The sequence below is a fragment of the Staurois parvus genome, unplaced genomic scaffold (assembly GCF_062004578.1).
Source record: "Staurois parvus isolate SC_StPar_1 unplaced genomic scaffold, SC_StPar_1.0 ptg000207l, whole genome shotgun sequence".
Classification (NCBI taxonomy): Eukaryota; Metazoa; Chordata; class Amphibia; order Anura; family Ranidae; genus Staurois; species Staurois parvus.
The window spans coordinates 8,048,047-8,068,065 of NW_028318003.1; the positions used below are offsets into that span (position 1 = coordinate 8,048,047).

At 44.1% G+C, this 20,019-nt stretch overlaps 1 protein-coding gene across 3 annotated transcripts in view; it reads left to right on the forward strand.

Annotated features, from left to right (window-relative positions):
• Positions 1-20,019, forward strand: part of CEP164 (centrosomal protein 164) — a 157,025-nt gene that overhangs the window by 133,152 nt on the left and 3,854 nt on the right. For all 3 annotated transcript variants that reach the window (XM_089678613.1, XM_089678614.1, XM_089678615.1), the window contains one exon: positions 15,783-15,905. In XM_089678613.1, coding sequence (XP_089534739.1) covers positions 15,783-15,905 — 123 coding nt within the window. The remainder of the gene's footprint in view (positions 1-15,782; positions 15,906-20,019) is intronic.

Here is a 20,019-nt window from a genome sequence, read left to right on the forward strand (position 1 = left end):
CCCAATATTAGGACAGATCACCCTGTACCCCTAACAGGCACAGGGTGACTTACACATAATAGGGATATGGGGAGCTGAGACAGGGGTCTTCCCACCTCTCCAAAGTGAGCTGTGTTCCATGGGCCCCCTACCCAAAGTGTCTCCTGTCACAAGTCTCATAGAGAAAAACACAGAGCTGAGTCTGAGTCACCTGTTGTGTGCTGGAGGGGGGCTGACTGTTACCTGGAAGGCTGAGGTGTCGGCTTCTGTCAGTGACTCATGCAGATAGCAGAGAGATCAGAGAAGAACCAGGCTTGGTGCTTTGAACTCAGGATAGTACACACTGTAGACAGGGTTGGTGCTAGACTTTTTTGCACTCTAGGCAGGACTAGCTACTTGCACCCCCCCCCCCCCAAACAAAAAAAAAAAACATCAGTGTGCAACGTTCATGCACATTTTCAATGTGGAGAAATGCAGCACTGGCATACGTTTTTCTCGTATACGCCTTCACATTGCATGACTTTTCTGGCCATGACCTTCCTGCCTCAGGAGAAGCTGAAGAAACTGCAGACTGAAATATGGCAATTTCAGTTCTGATGTTGGGCTTCAATGTGGAACTACAGCTTAGTGCAGGGATGGGTGGTATTCACCTTTTTGAAGTAGTTCTATTTGCTCAGTTCCACTCGAGGATTTTACAAGGTGTTACAGGAGGAGATTCTGTGACTGTGAGAGGATAGGAAAATGTGACAAAAGATTCTCATTTAGGCTGCATTCACACTTGAACAATTTGTAGCTCAAAAAATGCTAAAGCTTAAAAAAAGATCAATTGTTCTCTATAGTGCCTGTTCACTCAATCAGGTGTTAACAGGCACCATAGAGAACAATTGATTTTTTTTAATTTTGAGAGTTTTTGGAGCTTCAAGCTGCAAATCGCTCAAGTGTGAATGCAGCCTTAGGATGAATGTGACATTCCAGACTAGTGTTTCTCGGCAGAGAAAGTTGTGTATTTGGCTTTCTCTTGATTTTGCAGCTCTGAATCGGAACATTCAATCCTGTGTCCGGGTTTTGCTAGACATCTGCAATCTGGCTGAGTACAGAGCTGTGAGGTGTCATTATATACTCCGGTCTGAGAATAGCTCAGTTGGAGACTGATCCCAGTAGGGGAGATGGATGGTCTCATTGAAGGGTCAGAGGACCCAGCCAGAAACCAAGAGACTGAGCTCTCAGTTCCAGGAGTCAGGGTGGCTCCTGTCAGGGTGTTAGGAGAATTCCATCCGTAGGCCAGACTTGGGCATTACCTCAGGGTGCTGTGCCTAAAAGCTAGAGAGCCAAGAATCCAGGAGAGTTACTGCAACTGAAGCTGAGTGAGCTTATGAGCCAGTTGGCATAAGCATTTTCCAGTGTATGGATTTCTCTTGAAGTTGGAGAAGATTGCCTGCGTGGAAAATCATTGAATTTGCTTTTCTTTTAAATAAGTGGGCTACCAAGCCCTTAAAAATAGTTCCTGTCGGCTGTGTACTCACTAAAATAACACATCTACCCCATGTCACAAAGGGAACAATCTAATGGCATGAGACCATTCCAGTCTTTCTCTGGACAAGATGATTCGGTTGCATCCCTGAACTAAGATGTCTCTGTCTTAGTGGCTTTTTCCCCCTGCATTGTCAATGGGCAGGTTTTTCTTCTGCCCTTACATTGGAAGATGGTCCTGATGGATGCCAGTCTTCTTGGTTGAGGCAGTCTTTTGATTCATTTGTGTGTTCAGGGTTGTTGGTCTCTGGAGCAATCCAAATGTTAGGTACCTGGTAGGAGACTTGATGAGATTGGCCTCTTTTGTATCTCCAGCGCAGGCCCCACTGAAGGTGGTACAGATGATGCAGAGGGACAGGAGGAATACAACTGCTGGCAGGTGTTGATAACAGAACTTGCAGCAGGCAATGCAGGTTTAAGAAGTCAGGCAGGACATCAGGCCAGGAGCTGTTGTGATGCATGCTGGATTAGCCGAGGATAAAGGGGGCTTTCTGCACGTACTGCAGGTTCTGGAAGCATGGCAACAAGCTTTAGGCAGGAACATGCTCTGATGACTGGCGTGATTATGAAGGACAGCCAAAGCAGACACTCAGAAGAAGGATGCCAAGTCGGAATCAGGAGTGAGTTCACAGAGGTAGCCGAGGTCAGAGGCAGGCAATGAGGTACAGAAGCATAGGCAGAAGCGTGGTCAGGAACAAGTGGGTAGTAGTACAGGCAGAATCCAGGATCAGGTCAGTAATAAGCCGGGTCATCAATGGGAATCGGATACAGGATACACTCGGGACACAGGGAAAGCTGAAGGCGAGTCAGCACTGACAGTGAGCAAGAGCATCCCTTAAATAGCCCGTCTGGTGCCAGATTCTTCTGTCTTTACTTCACTGGACCAGCCTTCTGACCAGTCATTCGGTCTGGGTTCAATCAGACAGCGCCACAGCGTTGTTTTACATCGATCATCAGGGGAGTACCAGAAGTGTTGTGATGTTGACAGAAGTATCCTGTCCTGGACGGAGCTTCATATTCCAGTCATTTCCATTGTGCGCATTCCCAGAGTGAAGAACTCTCAGGCAGATTTTCTCAGCAGACAACATCTGAATCTGAGGTTATGAGCTCTCCATCATAAGGTGTTCCAGGACATTTGTCTTCATTGGGGGACACCGAATGTGGATCTGCTAGCTTCTCGGTTCAAAAGGAAGTTGGACAGATTTGTCTCCAGAACAGTGGACACAATGGAGAATACAGCAGACATCCTGGTAGCACTGTGGTATCAGTATGCCCTGATCCATGCCTTTTCTCAACTAAAGCTACTGCCTTGTCTGCTTCGAAGAGCATGCAAGAGCATTAAATTCATTTTCTTTGCTCTGGAGTGGCCACACAGAGTGTGTTACATTGTTTTTGTTCGACAGTTAGCCCATGTTCTTTGGCCTCTACCAAATCAGCCAGCTCTGTTATCCTAAGGGGTAATCTTCTACCCTTCCTCTCAGTGGCTGACTTTGACAGCTTGGCTGTTATCATTTAGGTTCTGAGAGATAGAAGTATCATGGATTCTGCTATCCTGACCATGTTTAAAGCTTGTACATTTACTTCCGGCAAGATCTATCATTGCATGTGGAACGCTTATTTTTGCTGCTATGAGGCTTTTTTTTTCTTTTTTTTTTTTCCCTCCCAACCCACCTCTACCCCCCCCCCCACCCCCTCCCTCCCCTCTGCAAGATTTCTAATCTCTCGAGACCCAATAACTTTAAATAATTTCCTAGTTTAAAATTTTCTATATTTCTCTTTCATTCCTGATTTTTCCCATTTTTCCCATCGCGAATAGTATATTTCCAACCTGTCTTCCTGCATATAGTATGATTTTTCCATTCTGCTAATCTGGTTTACCCTATTGATCCATTCCTCCTCCATCGGCACCTCTGTCTTCCGCCAAAACTTAGGTATCAACCCTTTTGCAGCACTTAAGTAGTACCATACGCCTGATTCTTTATATTTATTAACTGTTGTCTCAACATTATGTAGGAGACATATGGTTGGGTCTAACCCTATGTCATTTCCAGTTATTATTTCTATTAATTTAACTATTGTCTTCCAGAAAACCTGAATTTTTGGACATTGCCACCATATGTGGAACACCGTGCCCTCCTCCCCACATCCTCTCCAACACATTTTTGAATTCTCCCCACTCATCTTGTGCTCAGTGCTCGGTGTAATATGCCATCGTGTCAGACATTTATAGTTAATCTCAACGTCTCTCATACTAACACTCTCGTGTACCAATCTAAATATCTTATTCTGTTGATCCTCATCTATCACCACCTCCATATCTCTTTCCCAATTTGTTATAAAAATTAACTTTGTGTCCGTGTCTAATTCGGTGAGAATCCTATAAATTTTTGTAACACCATGTTTCCCATCCCTACGTGTTTCTAATAGCCTTTCAAACAAATTCCACTCCTTTTTTAATCTCAAGGGTTTTGGGAGATTTCCAATGAAACATTTTAATTGATGATATTTCCACTCATCTATTCTATTAAACATACCCCCCCCCCTCTCTTTTAATTCTTTAAATGTTCTCAATTCCCCCTCTACCAATACATCTCTCAATTGGATATCTTCTTTTTTAAACCATCTCCCTGATATCTCATCCTTTCCTGGAGGAAAAAACTCCGTGTTTGTAAGTGGCATTAATATAGAGTTGAATTCCCATTTCATGTGTTTATGTAAATTATCCCATGTCCTTAAAACATTTAAAGTGAAAGTGCTTGTGTTTTCTTTAATTCTTCTATATTGTGCTGGGACCCATATCATCTTACTCAAACTAATTCCACTCAGTTCGTTTTCTATTTTTACCCAACTTTTTCCCTTATGGTTAAATGTCCAGTCATATATTCTCGCTAAAATTACTGCTTTATAATATCTCTTGACATCAGGTAGTCCCATTCCCCCTTTCTCTTTAGTCCTACTTAATGTTTCATATGATATTCTTGGTTTTTTATTACTCCATATATATCTTGTTAACATTCTTCTCATTATCTTAAAAAACGCCTCTGGGAGTTTAATTGGGACCATTTGAAATCTATAGAGTATTTTAGGTATAATTACCATTTTAACTAGGTTTATACGTCCTAACCATGATGGATTTCCTCCTTCTAATCTTTTTAATTCATCCTTAGTCTCATTTATCAGAGAAATATAGTTTAATCTATACAGTTGTTTATATGAGGTAGCCAGTTTTATTCCTAGGTATTTTATATCTTTTTCTCTCCATATAAAGGGGAATTCTTTTTGTAACTTTTCTTTTTCGCTCTTTGGTATATTGATGTTCAGAATCTCTGTTTTTGTTGGGTTAATTTTTAAATTTGATAATTCACCATATTCTTTCAGGGTCTTCATTATACTTGGTAATGTTATTCGGGGGTTGCCTACATAAAACAATAGGTCGTCCGCAAAGGCCGCTACGTTATGTTCTATATTTTCTATCTGGATTCCCTTTACCGCTCCACTATTCCTTATTATTGATAGCAGGGGTTCCAATGTCAAAACGTACAACAGGGGGGACAATGGGCAGCCCTGTCTTGTTCCATTGGACATCCCAATGGATTCCGACCTCTCCCCATTTACCGTAATGATTGCGGTGGGCTCCCTATATAATTTACCTATCCACTCCCGCATTCTCTCTCCGATCCCCAGCACTTCCAAGTTGTCCATCATAAAGCCCCAGTCCACTCTATCAAACGCCTTTTCGGCATCAATTGACAAGAGCACCACCGGGGCTTTTCCTTTTCTACTTTTCTGAATAAGCATTAAAGTTCTCAACTCGTTGTCTCTACCCTCTCTCCCTGGGACAAAGCCCACCTGATCTCCATGGATCCATTCAGGCATTAGTTCTTTCAGCCTGTTTGCTAGAACCTTTCCGTACAACTTGGTATCAGTGTTCAATAATGAAATTGGTCTATAGCAGGGGTCTGCAACCTTTAAGACATAAAGAGCCACTTGGACCCATTTCCGAGAGGGAAAAAAAGACTGGGAGCCGCAAAACCATTGCAACATTTAAAAATCATCCGACACTGCATATATTGCAAAAAGCGCTCTGGTCATGAAGGGGGTTTAAGGGCCCAGTAAGCAAAGGGTTAATCAGGGCCACAGTGTATCGTCATAATCACAATCATAGCCTTAGGTCAGTGGTGGGCAACCTTTTTTTTCAACTGAGCCAAATCTCACCAAAACCATGATTGAAATTTATTTTGAGAGAAACATTTTTAAAACTGAAAATACATCCCCCATATAGTAATTCATCCCCCATATAGTAATTCATCCCCCATATAGTAATTCATCCCCCCTATAGTAATTCATCCCCCCTATAGTAATTCATCCCCCCTATAGTAATTCATCCCCCATAGTAATTCATCCCCCCTATAGTAATTCATCCCCCCCATAGTAATTCATCCTCCCCATAGTAATTCATCTCCCATAGTAATTCATCCCCCATATAGTAATTCATCCCCCCTATAGTAATTCATCCCCCCTATAGTAATTCATCCCCCGTAGTAATTCATCCCCCCTATAGTAATTCATCCCCCCTATAGTAATTCATCCCCCATAGTAATTCATTCCCCATATTGTGTGAATTCACTTACCTTTGCTCCGCGCGTTCCTCTCGCTGGGTTCCCGCGCCGTTCTGGTCTTCAGGGCGGACTGTGAGAGGAGAGGAGTTCGTCACGCTGCCCCGCCTATATCCGGGCTGCCCCGCCTACATCCTGACAGCCAATGTTTGCCAGCGGGCGCCCGGCACACAGAAGATCTACATTAAAAGAGCCGCGGCTTGCCGACCCTATTGCCTGTCACCTGGTGGGCAGTGTGCTCCGGAGCCGCAGGAAAGGTGAAAAAGAGCCGCGGGTTGCCGACACCCGGTCTATAGCTAGAGCACTGAGAAGGATCTTTTCCCTCCTTATGAATGAGAACTACATGGGCCTGAAGGGATTCCCTCCTCCCCTCCATCCCACCTCCCAAGTCATTCATATACTTCTTCAGCTTCGGTAACAGTAATTCACTAAATTTTTTATAGTACTTAACTGTATAACCATCCGGGCCAGGGCTTTTCCCACCCCCTGTACTTCTTAATGCTGCTTCTATTTCTTCCTGGGAAATTTCCGCGTCCAAGAAATTCAATTGTGTTTCGCTGAGCTTAGGTAATCCCGCATTTTTTAAATATATCATCCTTTTTTCGTTAATACCTTCTCTAATTTCTTTTGGTGCACCTTGGTGACTAATGATATATAACTTTCTATAACACTCCGTGAATACTTTAATAATTTCTTTAGTTGAGTGGACCAACTCCCCCTTAGGACTTTTTATCTTTTCTATATAATTCCTGTTTTTCTTTTTATTCAGGGCTCTCATTAAGTATTTACCTGGTCTATCTCCCCATCTATATCTTTCACTTAATACTTTGTTATATACTCTTCTCCTCTCCTCTTCCATCAGTCTCTCTAGCTCGTCTTTTTTATCCTTTAACTTCTGTCTTGTTTCTATTGTTATTTTCTTCTTTTGTATCTGCTCCAAGTCCAGGATTTCCTTTAGGAGTCCACTAACCCTCTCTCTTCTTTCTTTTTTCTTCCTTGCTCCCATCGCAATCAAGATTCCTCTTATATATACCTTATGGCTTTCCCATACTGTAGCTGTCGATACTTCCTCTGTCTCATTCTCCTTGAAATTTACTTTAATCTCTTCCCTGATCTTCTGCGCAATATCCTCATCCAAGAGAAGAGCCTCATTTATCCTCCATCCTAAGCCTCCCGTCCACCTTCTTCCCCATCCTATTTTCATTATGACAGGGGCATGATCCGAGAAAGTTCTTGTCTCTATTTCTATTTTAACCAACAGTTCAATGAGTTGATGATCTATCAAAAAGTAATCCAGTCTCGAGTATATCTCATGTGCATTAGAGAAGAAGGTATAGTCTCTGTCTTTCATATGCATTATTCTCCAGGTGTCCACCAGTTGGTACTCGTGGATCACCTTCTTCAAAGCTCTCAGAGACCTACCCCCCTCTCTCTGCACAAGGGAGGTTGCATCCTTTTGTGGGTCCATACAAAGATTTAAATCTCCTGCTATTATTAAACGCCCTTTTTTAAAATCAATCAATTTTTTCAGCAGACCCTTCAAAAAGATCTCCGGTTTTTTGTTGGGGCAATATATATTGGCTAGTGTACACTCAATTCCCTGTAATTTACCTTTCAAAAACAGGAATCTCCCCTCCGGATCAGTCTTTCTATCTTCCAGCTCAAATCTCATATTCTTTGCCAAGCCTATTGCCACCCCCTTTGCTCTTTTAATTGGAGAGTCAGCGTAATACCATGTTGGGTAATATTTAGATTTTAGTTTCACGTTTGACTCTATCTCAAAGTGTGTCTCCTGTAAAAATACCACTGACGTTGCCCTGTGATGTAACTCTTTAAACAACTTAAATCTTTTCCCAGGACAATTCAACCCATTCACATTATATGTTATAAACTGTATTTCTTCCATCCTTCATGAGTCTGTCTATCTTTCTTCTAAATCGTCTCCTCCTATTAGGCCCAACTGTCTTGCAGAGTATTAGCCCCGTAACCCCTACCCCCTCCCCCACCCCCCCTCTCTTATTTTCCCCATACCCATTTTTAGGCTTATAAACTGCCTACAAATCATTTGTGGAACTGTTTCCACGGTTGATTTAAAATGTTGGGTGTAAGCTCCGCCCATGGACGGCTCACCTCTCCTCCGACCACCCCAGCTCCCCTTTCTCTATCAACTGGGCTCTGCAATACCTTTACTTCCCCCCCTTAACCGGAGCTTCCAGAGGGACCTCCACTTCTACAGGGGGGATACGAGGGGGGGTGAGGAGAAAAGAGAGAGAAGAAGAAAAGCATATATTTTACTTAATTCTCCCTCTCCCTTCCCCCCAACCCCAAGGCCTCCCTCCCCCTCCCCCTGACCCGCTGCCAGTCCTCCTTTCTTGTATTAACCATATCTCCTTTTTCTTCTACTTCTTCTTCTTCCCACCCAGCTATCTCCATTCTTTGCAAGTCCAGTCTATCGCAAAAATCTCTCAGTTCGTCCGGGAATCTCAGATATGCTGTGACCCCATTTTTCCAGCCTATTAGAGATACTGAGGTACCCCATCTATATTGCACTTTCTGTTTTCTCATTTGCTCCAACAGGGGTTTCAGGGATCTCCTTCTCCATAGAGTCTCTGATGTTAAGTCCGCAAAAATTTGAATAGTCCAGTCTCTATACTTAATTAATGATCTTCCCTTGATCTTCTTCCAAATCTAATTTTTGACCCCAAATTTCTGGAACTGGACAACTATATCTCTCAATCTTTCCCTCTCAGTCTCTTGTTTAAACTTTCCTATTCTGAACACATCACATCTGTTTCAGGTCTGTCTCTTATGGAGTTTAAGATTTTATTAACTAGTTCATATAATGTTTCCCCTTTTACAGACTCTGGGATTCCTCGCATCCTGAGGTTACACCTTCTTTCTTTATTTTCTTGAATTTCCATCCTATAGAGCAATTTTTTCTGGGTTTTCTCCAAATGGGTTGTTTTTTTCCTTAGATTATCTATGGTTTGGGCCTGGGTTTTAACTTTCTCCTCTATTTCTTCCATTCTCGACAGCAAATGCCCTAAGTCGTTTCGAATAACTGTCATTTCATGTTTTATCATTTTCTCCAAACTTTGAAACATTTCTGTCATCTCCTTCTTATTCGGTACTTGTAGTTCACCATCAAGCTCTTTTTTTCCCAAGCCATCCTCTATTTGTTGGCTTCTACTGCTGTTCATACCCAATGACAATCTAGGACTATTTCCGGGTCTAGTGTCCATTTCCCCTTTAGCACTGTCGCCTTGTGGCCTTTCTGGGGTAACATTACCGTATGATGTAAATTTCCTTATCGTGCCTGATTGAGACCCTTTGAGCCCTGCTCCCTTAGGACCTTTATTGTTCATATCCTCTATATATCTTTTGTCTTCTATATGCTCTAGATGGGAGTGTACCTCTCCTTTATGGTTTGTGCTCCAGACAGGTTTGCAGATTTTCCTTGTGTTTTGCTCTCCTGGGGCACCTGGGGCTTTTCTCTTCTAAACCCAGGGAATCCTCCTCTCTCCTCCTTGACCCCTTGATCCCCAATGTCACCCAGGAGTCCACTACACAATAGACCCCCCACCGCTCTCACTCACCCTTCTCTTCCCAAAACGGTGGCTCCAAGCATGAGTGGAGGGCCTTCACATCAGCTCTGTCCTGGGGGGGGGATTCCTCTGGTCTTCCCACGCTATGCCTCGTTTTTCCTCTCTGGGCTTCGTCCCAGGGATGCAGGGTGGGTCTCCTAATACTCCCGGGTCTCCCCGGGTTGAACAGTCTACTGGCCGGGGGCCGCAGGCAACAGCAAGCCAGGAGACACAGCCAGTAACAAGCCGGAGGTTGTAGGCAGCAATAAGCCGGGGGTTATGGGCAACAGGGAGCCGGTAACAGTAAGCCGGCGTCTCCCTGTCTCATCAGGCGGCCGGCCGGCTTCTCCCAGAGATCCTCCACGGTTGCATACACGCCCCCGCCGCATCACCTCGTCTCCCAGCCGTCCGGATCCCTCTCTCACGAGGTGCCGGAGGAGCCGGCGCGTCACTGCAGCCTCCGTCCAGCTCCCATCTCCGTCTCTCCGGGCTCCATTCCAAGCGCTCCAGACTCCGGTGAGTCGTTCTCTAAGGGTCACTAGGGAGGTCGGGAAGCGGGACCTACTGCTGTGAGGCTTTGTAAGCTTCTCTATGTGTCTTTTCAGAGGGTTTTGCTTTTTTTCACCAGTTGAGGGTAGAAGAAGTGCCCTTAGCACCATCAAGGTTCAAGTGGCTGCTCTGTCTGGTTTTTTTCAACATCCTCCTGATACATAGTCACTGATTCATAATTTCATTTGAAGGATTGCATACACTCACCGGCCACTTTATTAGATACACCTGTTCAATTGCTTGGTTACACAAATTACTAATCAGTCAATCACATGGCAGCAACTCAATGTATATAGACATGTAGACGTGCTGAAGACAATTTGCTGAAGTTTAAACCGAGCATCAGAATGGGGAAGAAACGGGATTTAAGTGACTTTGAACGTGGCCTGGTTGTTGGTGTCAGATGGACTGCTCTGAGTATTTAAAAAAATGCTGATCTACTGGGATTTTCACACTCAACCATCTCTAGGGTATACAGAGAATGGTCCAAGAAAGAGCAAATATCCATTGAGCAGCAGTTTTGTGGACGAAAGTGCATTGTTGATGTCAGAGGTCGGAGGAGAATGGGCAGACTGGTTGCTGCAACATTCAGATGGTAGGGTCAGAATTTGGTGTAAACATCATGAAAGCATGGATCGATCCTGCCTTGTATCAACAGCTCAGGCTGGCGGTGGTGGTGTAATTGTGTGGGGGATATTTTTTTGCCTCTAGCAAGGTGTGCACAGTGATATCTCTGTTCGCGAACGCTTCTGTTTATGTACAATTCAGTTTGCTAATAGAAGAGTTTGCAAAAATTTGCTTCGGTTCGCGAACTCTACTTCGGTTGATGAACACGAGCTGTGGCCATCTTCCCTGCTTTCACACGTGGTCGTGATTTCCTGTAGGTGAGATTGTGGTCACAGACAGACACTGAAAGTGTACTGTGAAGACACTTACAGTACTGAGAAGCTTTTTAGTGTGCTTTTTAGCACATACTGTACAGTACTGTACATCCTGTGCACACTTGCTGTAAAGCTTTTTTGTGTGCTTTTTAGCACATACTGTACCTGACATCCAGTATGGCTCCAAAGAAATTGTAGAGCAAGCATGGTGGTAAGAAGAAAGTGCGGAGCAGTAATGAAGGTGACAAGAATGTGCAGAGCAAGCATTTTGGTAAAAAGAAAGCGTAGAGTGGTAATGAAAGTGACCAGAATGTGCAGAACGGTAATGAAGTTGACCAGAACGTGCAGAGCAGTAATGAAGGCAGCAAGAATGTGCAGAGCGGTAATGAAGGTGACAAGAACGTGCAGAGCGGTAATGAACGTTACAAGAACATGCAGAGCAGTAATGAAGGTGACAAGAATGTGCAGAGCAAGCATGGTGGTAAAAAGAAAGTGCAGAGCCAGAATGGTAAGAATAAGGTTGTGAAGAAAATAACCATTGAGTTGAAGAAGGAAATTGTAGAAAAGCATGATTGTGGTATTCGTGTGACTGATCTGGCCTCGGAGTACAAGATAGTGAAGTCGACAATCTCGACTATTTTGAAGAAGAAAGCTGCCATCAAAGGAGCTGATGTGGCAAAAGGAGTAACAATGTTAACCAAGCAGAGGACATAAGTGCTGGAAGAGGTGGAAAAACTTTTGTTAGTGTGGTTGAATGAGAAATAGCTGACAGGTGATAGCATTAGTGAAGCTATGATCTGTGAAAAAGCCAGAAAATTGCACAGTGATTTACTTAAAAAAAACCCTTTACAAGTGCAGCAAGTGAAGAATGTAAAGCCAGTAGAGGGTGGTTTGAAAAATTATGCAAGAGAAGTGGCATCCACAGCTTGACAAGACATGGTGAGGCTTCCAGTTCTGACAAGGCTGCTGCAGAAGCCTTCAAAAAAGAATTTGCAGAATTCATGAAAGCAGAAGGATACATCGCTCAACAAGTGTTCAGCTTTGATGAAACAGGGCTCTTTTGGAGAAAGACGCCGAACAGAACCTATATCACGCAGGAGGAAAAGGCACTGTCGGGGCACAAGCCCATGAAGGACAGATTGAGCATTTTTCTGTGTGCAAACGCAAGCGCCTATCTGAAAAATAAGCCACTACTGGTGTACCATTCCCAGACCCCTTGTGCATTCAGGGAACGGAAAGTGAACAAGGCCAGACTGCCTGTCATGTGGAGGGCCAATGCGAAAGCTTGGGGCACAAGCCTATTGTTCATGGAATGGCTGCACGAGGTATTCGCACCCACCCTAAGAAAATATCTGCCAACCAACTGCCTGAAAGGTGCCTTCTTCTGATAGACAATGCCCCAGCACACCCTCCAGCCTTGGTGGATGATATGGATGCTGAGTATGACTTCATAAAGGTCAAGTTCCTCTCCTCCAACTTTACACCTCTTCTGCAGCTCATGGACCAGCCAGTATAAACATTGGTTACACAATCAAGGTACTTCAAGAATTTTTTTTTTTCATGGGGAGTACATCTTAATCTTAAAGTACAGGACACAGACTGGATATTCATAGATCTTAAATTATAGACTGCTACCTTCAGATGATTGAACACTGTAAAAGCATTTAGACATGCTCCCTTTGGGTGTACCCCTATAACCCTGCCCCACTGTGTTGTGAGACCTCACTTTTTTGCTAGTGTCCTGTAGGTGATTGACCCTTTACCCCTTGTGGAGACGTTTCTGTTTTCAACTAGTTCTTATTTACTTTGAATTCTTAAATCTTCTTCAACAATCGAAGCAGTACTTTTGGATTGGTACAACTTTGGGAAAACCTTGGGAAACATACTCAGACCCCATGCTTTGGGGATGGCTTGTACTGTTATTTTGGGCTCTAGAGCCTGTTTGGATACTCACCTTGGCAATTGCAATGAAATTGGTGTAGTTAACCTCAAGTTGCTATACAGGGCCATGATCTATTCTTATAATTTCCAGACCCTGAAGAGCCCTATGGGTTATGCCACCATCACGGGTGAAGTCTGGACCCATACAGGGACCAGCAATGTTGAATGGTAAGACAGGTTTGTCCTGTTATTGAACCGTTATTGTAGCCCTATAGCAAGTATGAGTTTTTAATAACTCCACTACCTGCATTACCGTTATTAATGTTTTCTGATTAGTATTCAATAAATGATTAAACTATCAAGAAGCTAGGGGGGGTTGTGTTTGATTTTATTTGCTTGTTGAGTGTTATAACTTTCAAATGGAGTCTTAAAATATCACCATTCAGAGCTTAGTCTAGGGTGGTGTTCTGAAAGTTTTATCGATAGGTAGCTCCTATCCTCATATGGATTAGTGGTTCCAAATTAATAAATACTACAGTAGGGAACAGACACAAAAAGATACACTCAGCATCTTTCCAAATAACAGTTCTGTTTATTCGACGAAATTGAAGTTTTTCATACACATGATTATGTTGGTATCACATTAATATTCCAATTGTACTTTTATGTTAAAAAGGAGCATTACATAGGCAGGCTAATTCCTAATCAGGATTTGAAAGAATGCAAACTTGTAATGGTTACATAGTTACATAGTCTGGCTGAAAAAAAGACAAAAGTCCATCCAGTTCAACCATAAAAAAAAAAGTTATAATCCTATACCCACATTTGATCCAGAGGAAGGCAAAAAAAACAGCAAAGCATGATCCAATTTGCTCCTGCTGGGGAAAAAAATCCTTCCTATTCCCCCGAGAGGCAATTGGATATACCCTGGCCCAACTTTACCTATAAATGTTAGTATCCAGTTATATTCTGTGTATCTAAGACAGAAACCAGGCCCTTTTTGAAGCAATCCACTGAGCTGGTCAGAACCAACTCTTGAGGGTGTCTATTCCATATTTTCACAGCTCTCACTGTGAAGAAACTTTTCTGTGTTTGGAGATTACAGTTCTTTTCCTCCAGACGAAAAGAGTGCCCCCTTGTCCTTTGTGATGACCTCAGGGTGGATAACTCTACACTGAGTTCACTATATGAGCCACTGATGTATTTATACATGTTGATCATATCTCCCCTTAATCTCCTTCTCAAGAGAGAATAAATTCAGTTCCTCTAATCTTTCCTCATAGCTGAGCTCCTCCATGCCTCTTATCAGTTTGGTTGCCCTTCTCTATACTTTCTCAAGTTCCCGAATGTTCGTTTTGTGAATTGGTGCCCAAAACTGAACTGCATATTCCAGATGAGGTCTTACTAATGATTTGTACAGGGGTAATATTCTCTCTCTCTCTCTCTCTCTCCCTCCCCCCCTCTCTCTCTCTCCCTCTCTCCCTCTCCCCCCCCCTCTCTCTCTCTCTCTCTCCCCCTTTAGAAACTGCAGCTTGGCATTGCATGCCATTATTAAGCTTGTGATCTACCAGAACCCCCAGATCCTTCTCCATCATTGATTCCCCAAATTGTACTCCCCCTAGTATGTATGATGCATGCATATTCCTAGCCCCCAAGTGCATAACCTTACATTTATCAACATTAAACCTCATTTGCCACATAGTTGCCCAATTTAAACAGTGCATTGAGGTCAGCTTGTAAAATGAAGACATCCTGTATGGATGTTTTTCCACTGCACAGCCTGGTGTCATCTGCAAAGACTGAAATGGGATTTTTAATCCCAGACCCTATATCCTTTATAAATATATTAAAAAGTAAGGGTCCCAACACTGAACATTGGGGTACACCACTGACAACCCTAGACCATTCAGAGTATGAATCATTAACCACTACTCTCTGAATACGATCTTTTAGCCAGTTTTCTATCCATTTACATACAGATTTTTCCAAGCCCGTAGACTTTACCTTACATATAACCGTGTGTGTGGAACTGTGTAAAGCGCTTTTGCAAAATCCAAGTATACCACATCCACCGCCACCCCTAATGAAAACATTATTAGTACCATGTGCACAATGAGTGCAATGTGTAATACATAGGCAAAGCATACAAAGTAGAATACAATTTTATACAGAATCTACAAAATTTCCTTTACAATGGATGATCAGGTTTTACTTCACACCACAGGTTGCACTGTTACCACCGACTTCTGCCCAGGGCCCTTATAAGCCACTTATGCACTTCCTTTGCCCTCTGTCTCTTATTAAAAAAAAAAAAAACAAAAAACATTTACTCAAGCTGTCTTACAGATCAGACGTTCATTACAGCACCCACTTCTGAATCATTGCTCGGGGAGGTCACAAGGTCTATGAATATCCAGTCTGTGTCCTGCATGATTAAGATGAGTAGAACTTGCTTGTAAATATCTTGGAGTACAGTACAGGACACCGTCCCCTCTGTTCCTTTGCTTTTCTTGCTAAAAAAACTGAGATCTCATGGCGTGGGGTAGGGTTTAAGGGGTACGCCCAGGAGTTGTGTGTCCAAAAGTTTTGTCAGTATCCAGTCACCTTAAAGTAGCAACATATAACCCAGGGTCTGTGAGTATCCAGCCCAATGTACTGTACTCCAAGATGCAGAATTTACAGGCAAGTCAAAATTCCGTATTTTTAGAGTCCAAATCTACAATATGTGTTTTGCCTTATTACTTAATCATTTCCTCTCACAGGGAACAGCTTAGAGAGATGCAGAGTGCATCGCTCCATTCCAAGTACACAGATAAACACAACATTCAGACGATGATTGACAACAACAAGAAATGGCTGCAAAACTTCAAGCATGACCCCAAAGTGTATCCTTTTTTTGCTAATGAGCAGCTGTAGGTAATTTAAGGTATATGTTATTTGCAACAATGTAGACTGGCTTCTGAATAGATTAGATGAAGCCCACGTTCGCTCTTCTCATTTTGTCTATCTGTAAATGCTACTCATTGACATGAAATGGCTGTTGAAGGAACCAACCACCAGATATTTTTTCTGTACAGGAATGTGGCAACCTGCATGCTCTTATCAGCCATGTCAGAGATTCACACCACCTCCATGTGGCCCTGTAATGCAGAGTGGGCACCACTTAGACTTTCCCCAGATACTGGATATTTGTAACAAAAAGGCAAAGTTAACAGTATAATCTCGGAAGGGGCACAATACATGATTATACAAAGCTTTACAATATTAGTTTATTGTTAAGGTTCCAGAAACCCATTTATCCCCATTTGCATGGTTCCTTAGCAGTTCCAAGTGGTAGATGCCATAAAACCATGATGGCCTCCAAAGTGTTTACATGGGGTGTGGAGGTGTATAAGAATTCCACATCTATACCCACTAGGAGACAGCTCTTAGAAGCAGAAGTATTTGTAGAAAACTGATGTTTGTTCTACTATGAGTGCAAATAATCATGTAGAATACAAAGATATTCTCACGAATATAAATGTAATGCGTAAAATCTAAGCTTAGAAAACCTGTGTTGATTGCTAAAGGACTCCACTGAAAAAAAAAGGCACCAGCTGTGACTGTTGTTGATAACTTTAAGAAATGTACTGTGATAGCTGATGGTATTCGCTGATTTTTTAAAAATTGTTTTGTATTAAGTAGAGTAAGTAATATAATATAAAAACCGTGAGTTTTATGTTCAGTCTAAGTTTATTGAAATGACTGAAACATACAAAATACAAAAACAGAAAGTACGCTTTCATAGATGAGGACATACAAAAAGGGGGTACAATCACTAAACACAATGAAAACCGAAATTATATACATAATCAAAAACACAAGAAAAAAAAGAAAAGGGGAACAAAAACAAAATTTCAAATGCGGGTGTACAAAATGGGGGCTGGTTGGAGTGGCACATAATTCCAAAGAGCCTCTGAACAATGACAAGAGCATAAAACATAATGTCAGTAACAGGAGTACAGTTTAAGGGGTAATAACCAAGTGCAGAAGATGATTTTCCAGTGGGGAAGAAATGCTTTAAACCTAGTTTTGTCCTATTTATTATTATTATTATTATACAGTGTTTATATAGCGCCAAAAGGTTTGCTCAGCACTGTACAATATAGTGGGAGACAGTACATGAGACAATACAGTAACAAAACAATATACAAGAGGTTTGAGGGCCCTGCTCTTTCGAGCTTACAATCTAGGAGGGAGGGGATAGTGGTACAGGAGGAAGTGGCTGTGGGGGATGGAGTGGTAGGAGGAGTGGAGGAGACTGGCTGTTAGGTGAGGGTGGGGTAGGCTTCCCTGAAGAGATGGGTTTTCAGGGTGCGCCTAAAGGTGAGGAGGGTAGATGAGTCTGATGGATTGGGGTAGTGAGTTCCAGAGGATAGGGGAAGTCCTGGAGAAGTCCTGCAGTCGGGCGTGGGAGGAGGAGAACAGGGAGTTAGAAAGTAGGAGGTCTTGTGAGGAGCGAAGAGTACGGGTTGGGTGGTATTTGGGTATCAGGTCGGTGAGGTAGTTTGGGGCAGTGTTAGGAATGGCTTTGTACGTCAATGTTAGTAGTTTGAATTGAATGCGTTGGGCAATCGGAAGCCAATGGAGGGAATGACAGAGGGGGGTGGCAGATGCGGAGCGGTTGGTAAGGTGGATGAGTCTGGCCGCTGAGTTCAGGATAGACTGAAGCGGGGATAGTCTGTGATGAGGTAGCCGGTGAGGAGGGAGTTGCAGTAGTCGAGTCGTGAGATAATAGGGGAATGAATGAGTTGTTTAGTAGTGTCTGGGGTTAGGAACGTACGTATTTTGGAGATGTTGCGGAGGTGGAGCCTGCATGAGTTTGCCAGCGATTGGACATGGGGTTGGAAGGACAGATTTGAGTCTAGAGTGACACCTAGGACTTTGGCTTGCGGGGTGGGACTGATGGTGGCGTTGTTGGTCGTGATGGAGAGGGTGGGGCACAGGCTGGGGGGAAAATTAGGAGCTCGGTTTTGGAAAGGTTTAATTTGAGGAGTGACATCCAGTCTGATATGTCGTTCAGTAGGCAGGTGATTTGGGCGGAGACTGAAGGGGTGAGGCGAGGGGTAGAGAGGTAGATTTGCGTGTCATCGGCGTAGAGTGGGTAGTTGAAGCCATGGGAGTGTATCAGTTGGCCAAGGGAGGAGGTGTAGATGGAGAAGAGAAGGGGCCCGAGGACAGAGCCTTGGGGGACCCTAACAGAGAGGGTTAGGTGGCAGCATTATAGGTAACGCTGAAGGAGCGTTGGGATAGGTAGGAGGAGAGCCAGGAGAGAGCGGAGTCTCTGATGCCAAGGGAGTATAGTTTATTAAGGAGGAGGGGGTGGTCAACTGTGTCGAAGGCCGTGGAGAGGTCGAGGAGTAGGAGGACTGAGTAGAGGCCATTAGCTTTGGCAGTTAGCAGGTCATTAGTGATTTTGAGTAGGGCAGTTTCGGTGGAGTGTAGGGGACGGAAGCCAGACTGTTGTGGATTGAGGAGGTTGTTGTCACTGAGGTGGGAGCTTAGGCGATTGTAGACTAAGCGCTCGAGGAGTTTGGATAAAAATGGCAGCAGGGAGATGGGTCTAAGGTTGCTCAGTTTGGTGGGTTCCAGGGAGGGTTTTTTGAGTATGGGAGTGATGTGCATGTGCTTTAGGGGGGAGGGGAATGCGCCAGTAGAGAGGGAGAGATTGAAGATGTAGGTGAGGGAGTGTAGGATGTAGGAGGAGGGAGACCGGAGGAGTTATGTGGGGACAGGGTCAAGGGGGCAAGTGGTGAGGCGGGCTTCTGAGAAGACCTTAGTGACCTCTTCAGTGGTAGTAATGCTGAAGGAGTGGAGTGTTGGGGAGGTTTTAGTGTGCGGGATGTTAGGTGTGGTGGGGGTGAGAGCGGTTGCGAGGTCAGAGGAGGGGAGAGTTGAGGGGGTTATCGTGGGAGGGAGGCTAGGTGGGGAGGTAGATTGAGCATTGGCGATGTCTTTATGGATTGCGTCGATCTTGTTTTGGAAGTGGTTGGCAATCTCGTGGCTGGTGAGTGAGGTACTGGGTGGAGGTGGGGGGGGAGAGAGTAGGAAGTTGAAAGTGGAGAAGAGTCGGCGAGGACAGGTGGAGAGGGTATTGATGAGGGTTACGAAGTAGGCTTGTTTGGCGGCGTGGAGGGAGGAGGTGTAGGTGAGGAAGGCGGATTTGTAAAGGATGAACGCTTGAGGGGATCTGGTTTTGCACCATAATCGCTCCAGCGCGCGACTGCGTCGTTTAAGATTTTTGGTGTGGTCATTCTGCCAGGGTTGAAGCGGTCGGAGTCTAATGCTGCGTGTGGTTAGGGTTGCTAAGGAATCTAAGGCAGCTGACAGCGACTTGTTATATGCAGTAGTGGCCAGGTCAGGGCAGGACAGTGGAAGGATACTGTCGTAAAGACGGTCAGCTGCAGAGTGGAGAGGGGCCGGGTTCAGGTTACGTAGGTTACGGCTGCTGATGGTTTGACGTTTGGGGGGGAGGTGTTTGAGGACGGGGAGACGGAGAACGTAATTCGGTTGTGGTCAGAGAGAGGGAAAAGGGTGTTTGTGAGGTTGTGGGGGGTGCAGAGATGAGAGAAAACGAGGTCCAGGGTGTTCCCGTCGGTGTGGGTGGAGGACTGTATGCACTGTGTGAGTGCAAAAGAAGAGGTTAAGTGGAGGAGTTGGGATGTAGCTGGGTTGTTGACTTTGATAGGGATATTGAAGTCACCAAGGATGATGGTGGGTAGCTCAGAGGAGAGGGAGTAGGGTAGCCAGGCGGAAAAATTGTTGAGGAAGCGGGATACGGGTCCAGGAGGCCGATAGATTCCTGCAATCCTCAGAGGGATGGGAGAGAAGAGCCGGATGCAGTGGGCCTCGAAGGAGGAGAAGGATAGAGAGGGGGGGTTTGGGAGGACCTGGAAGGTGCTCAGCGGTGACAAGAGCATGCCGACCCCATCTCCTCTATGACCTCTCGGTCTGGGTGAA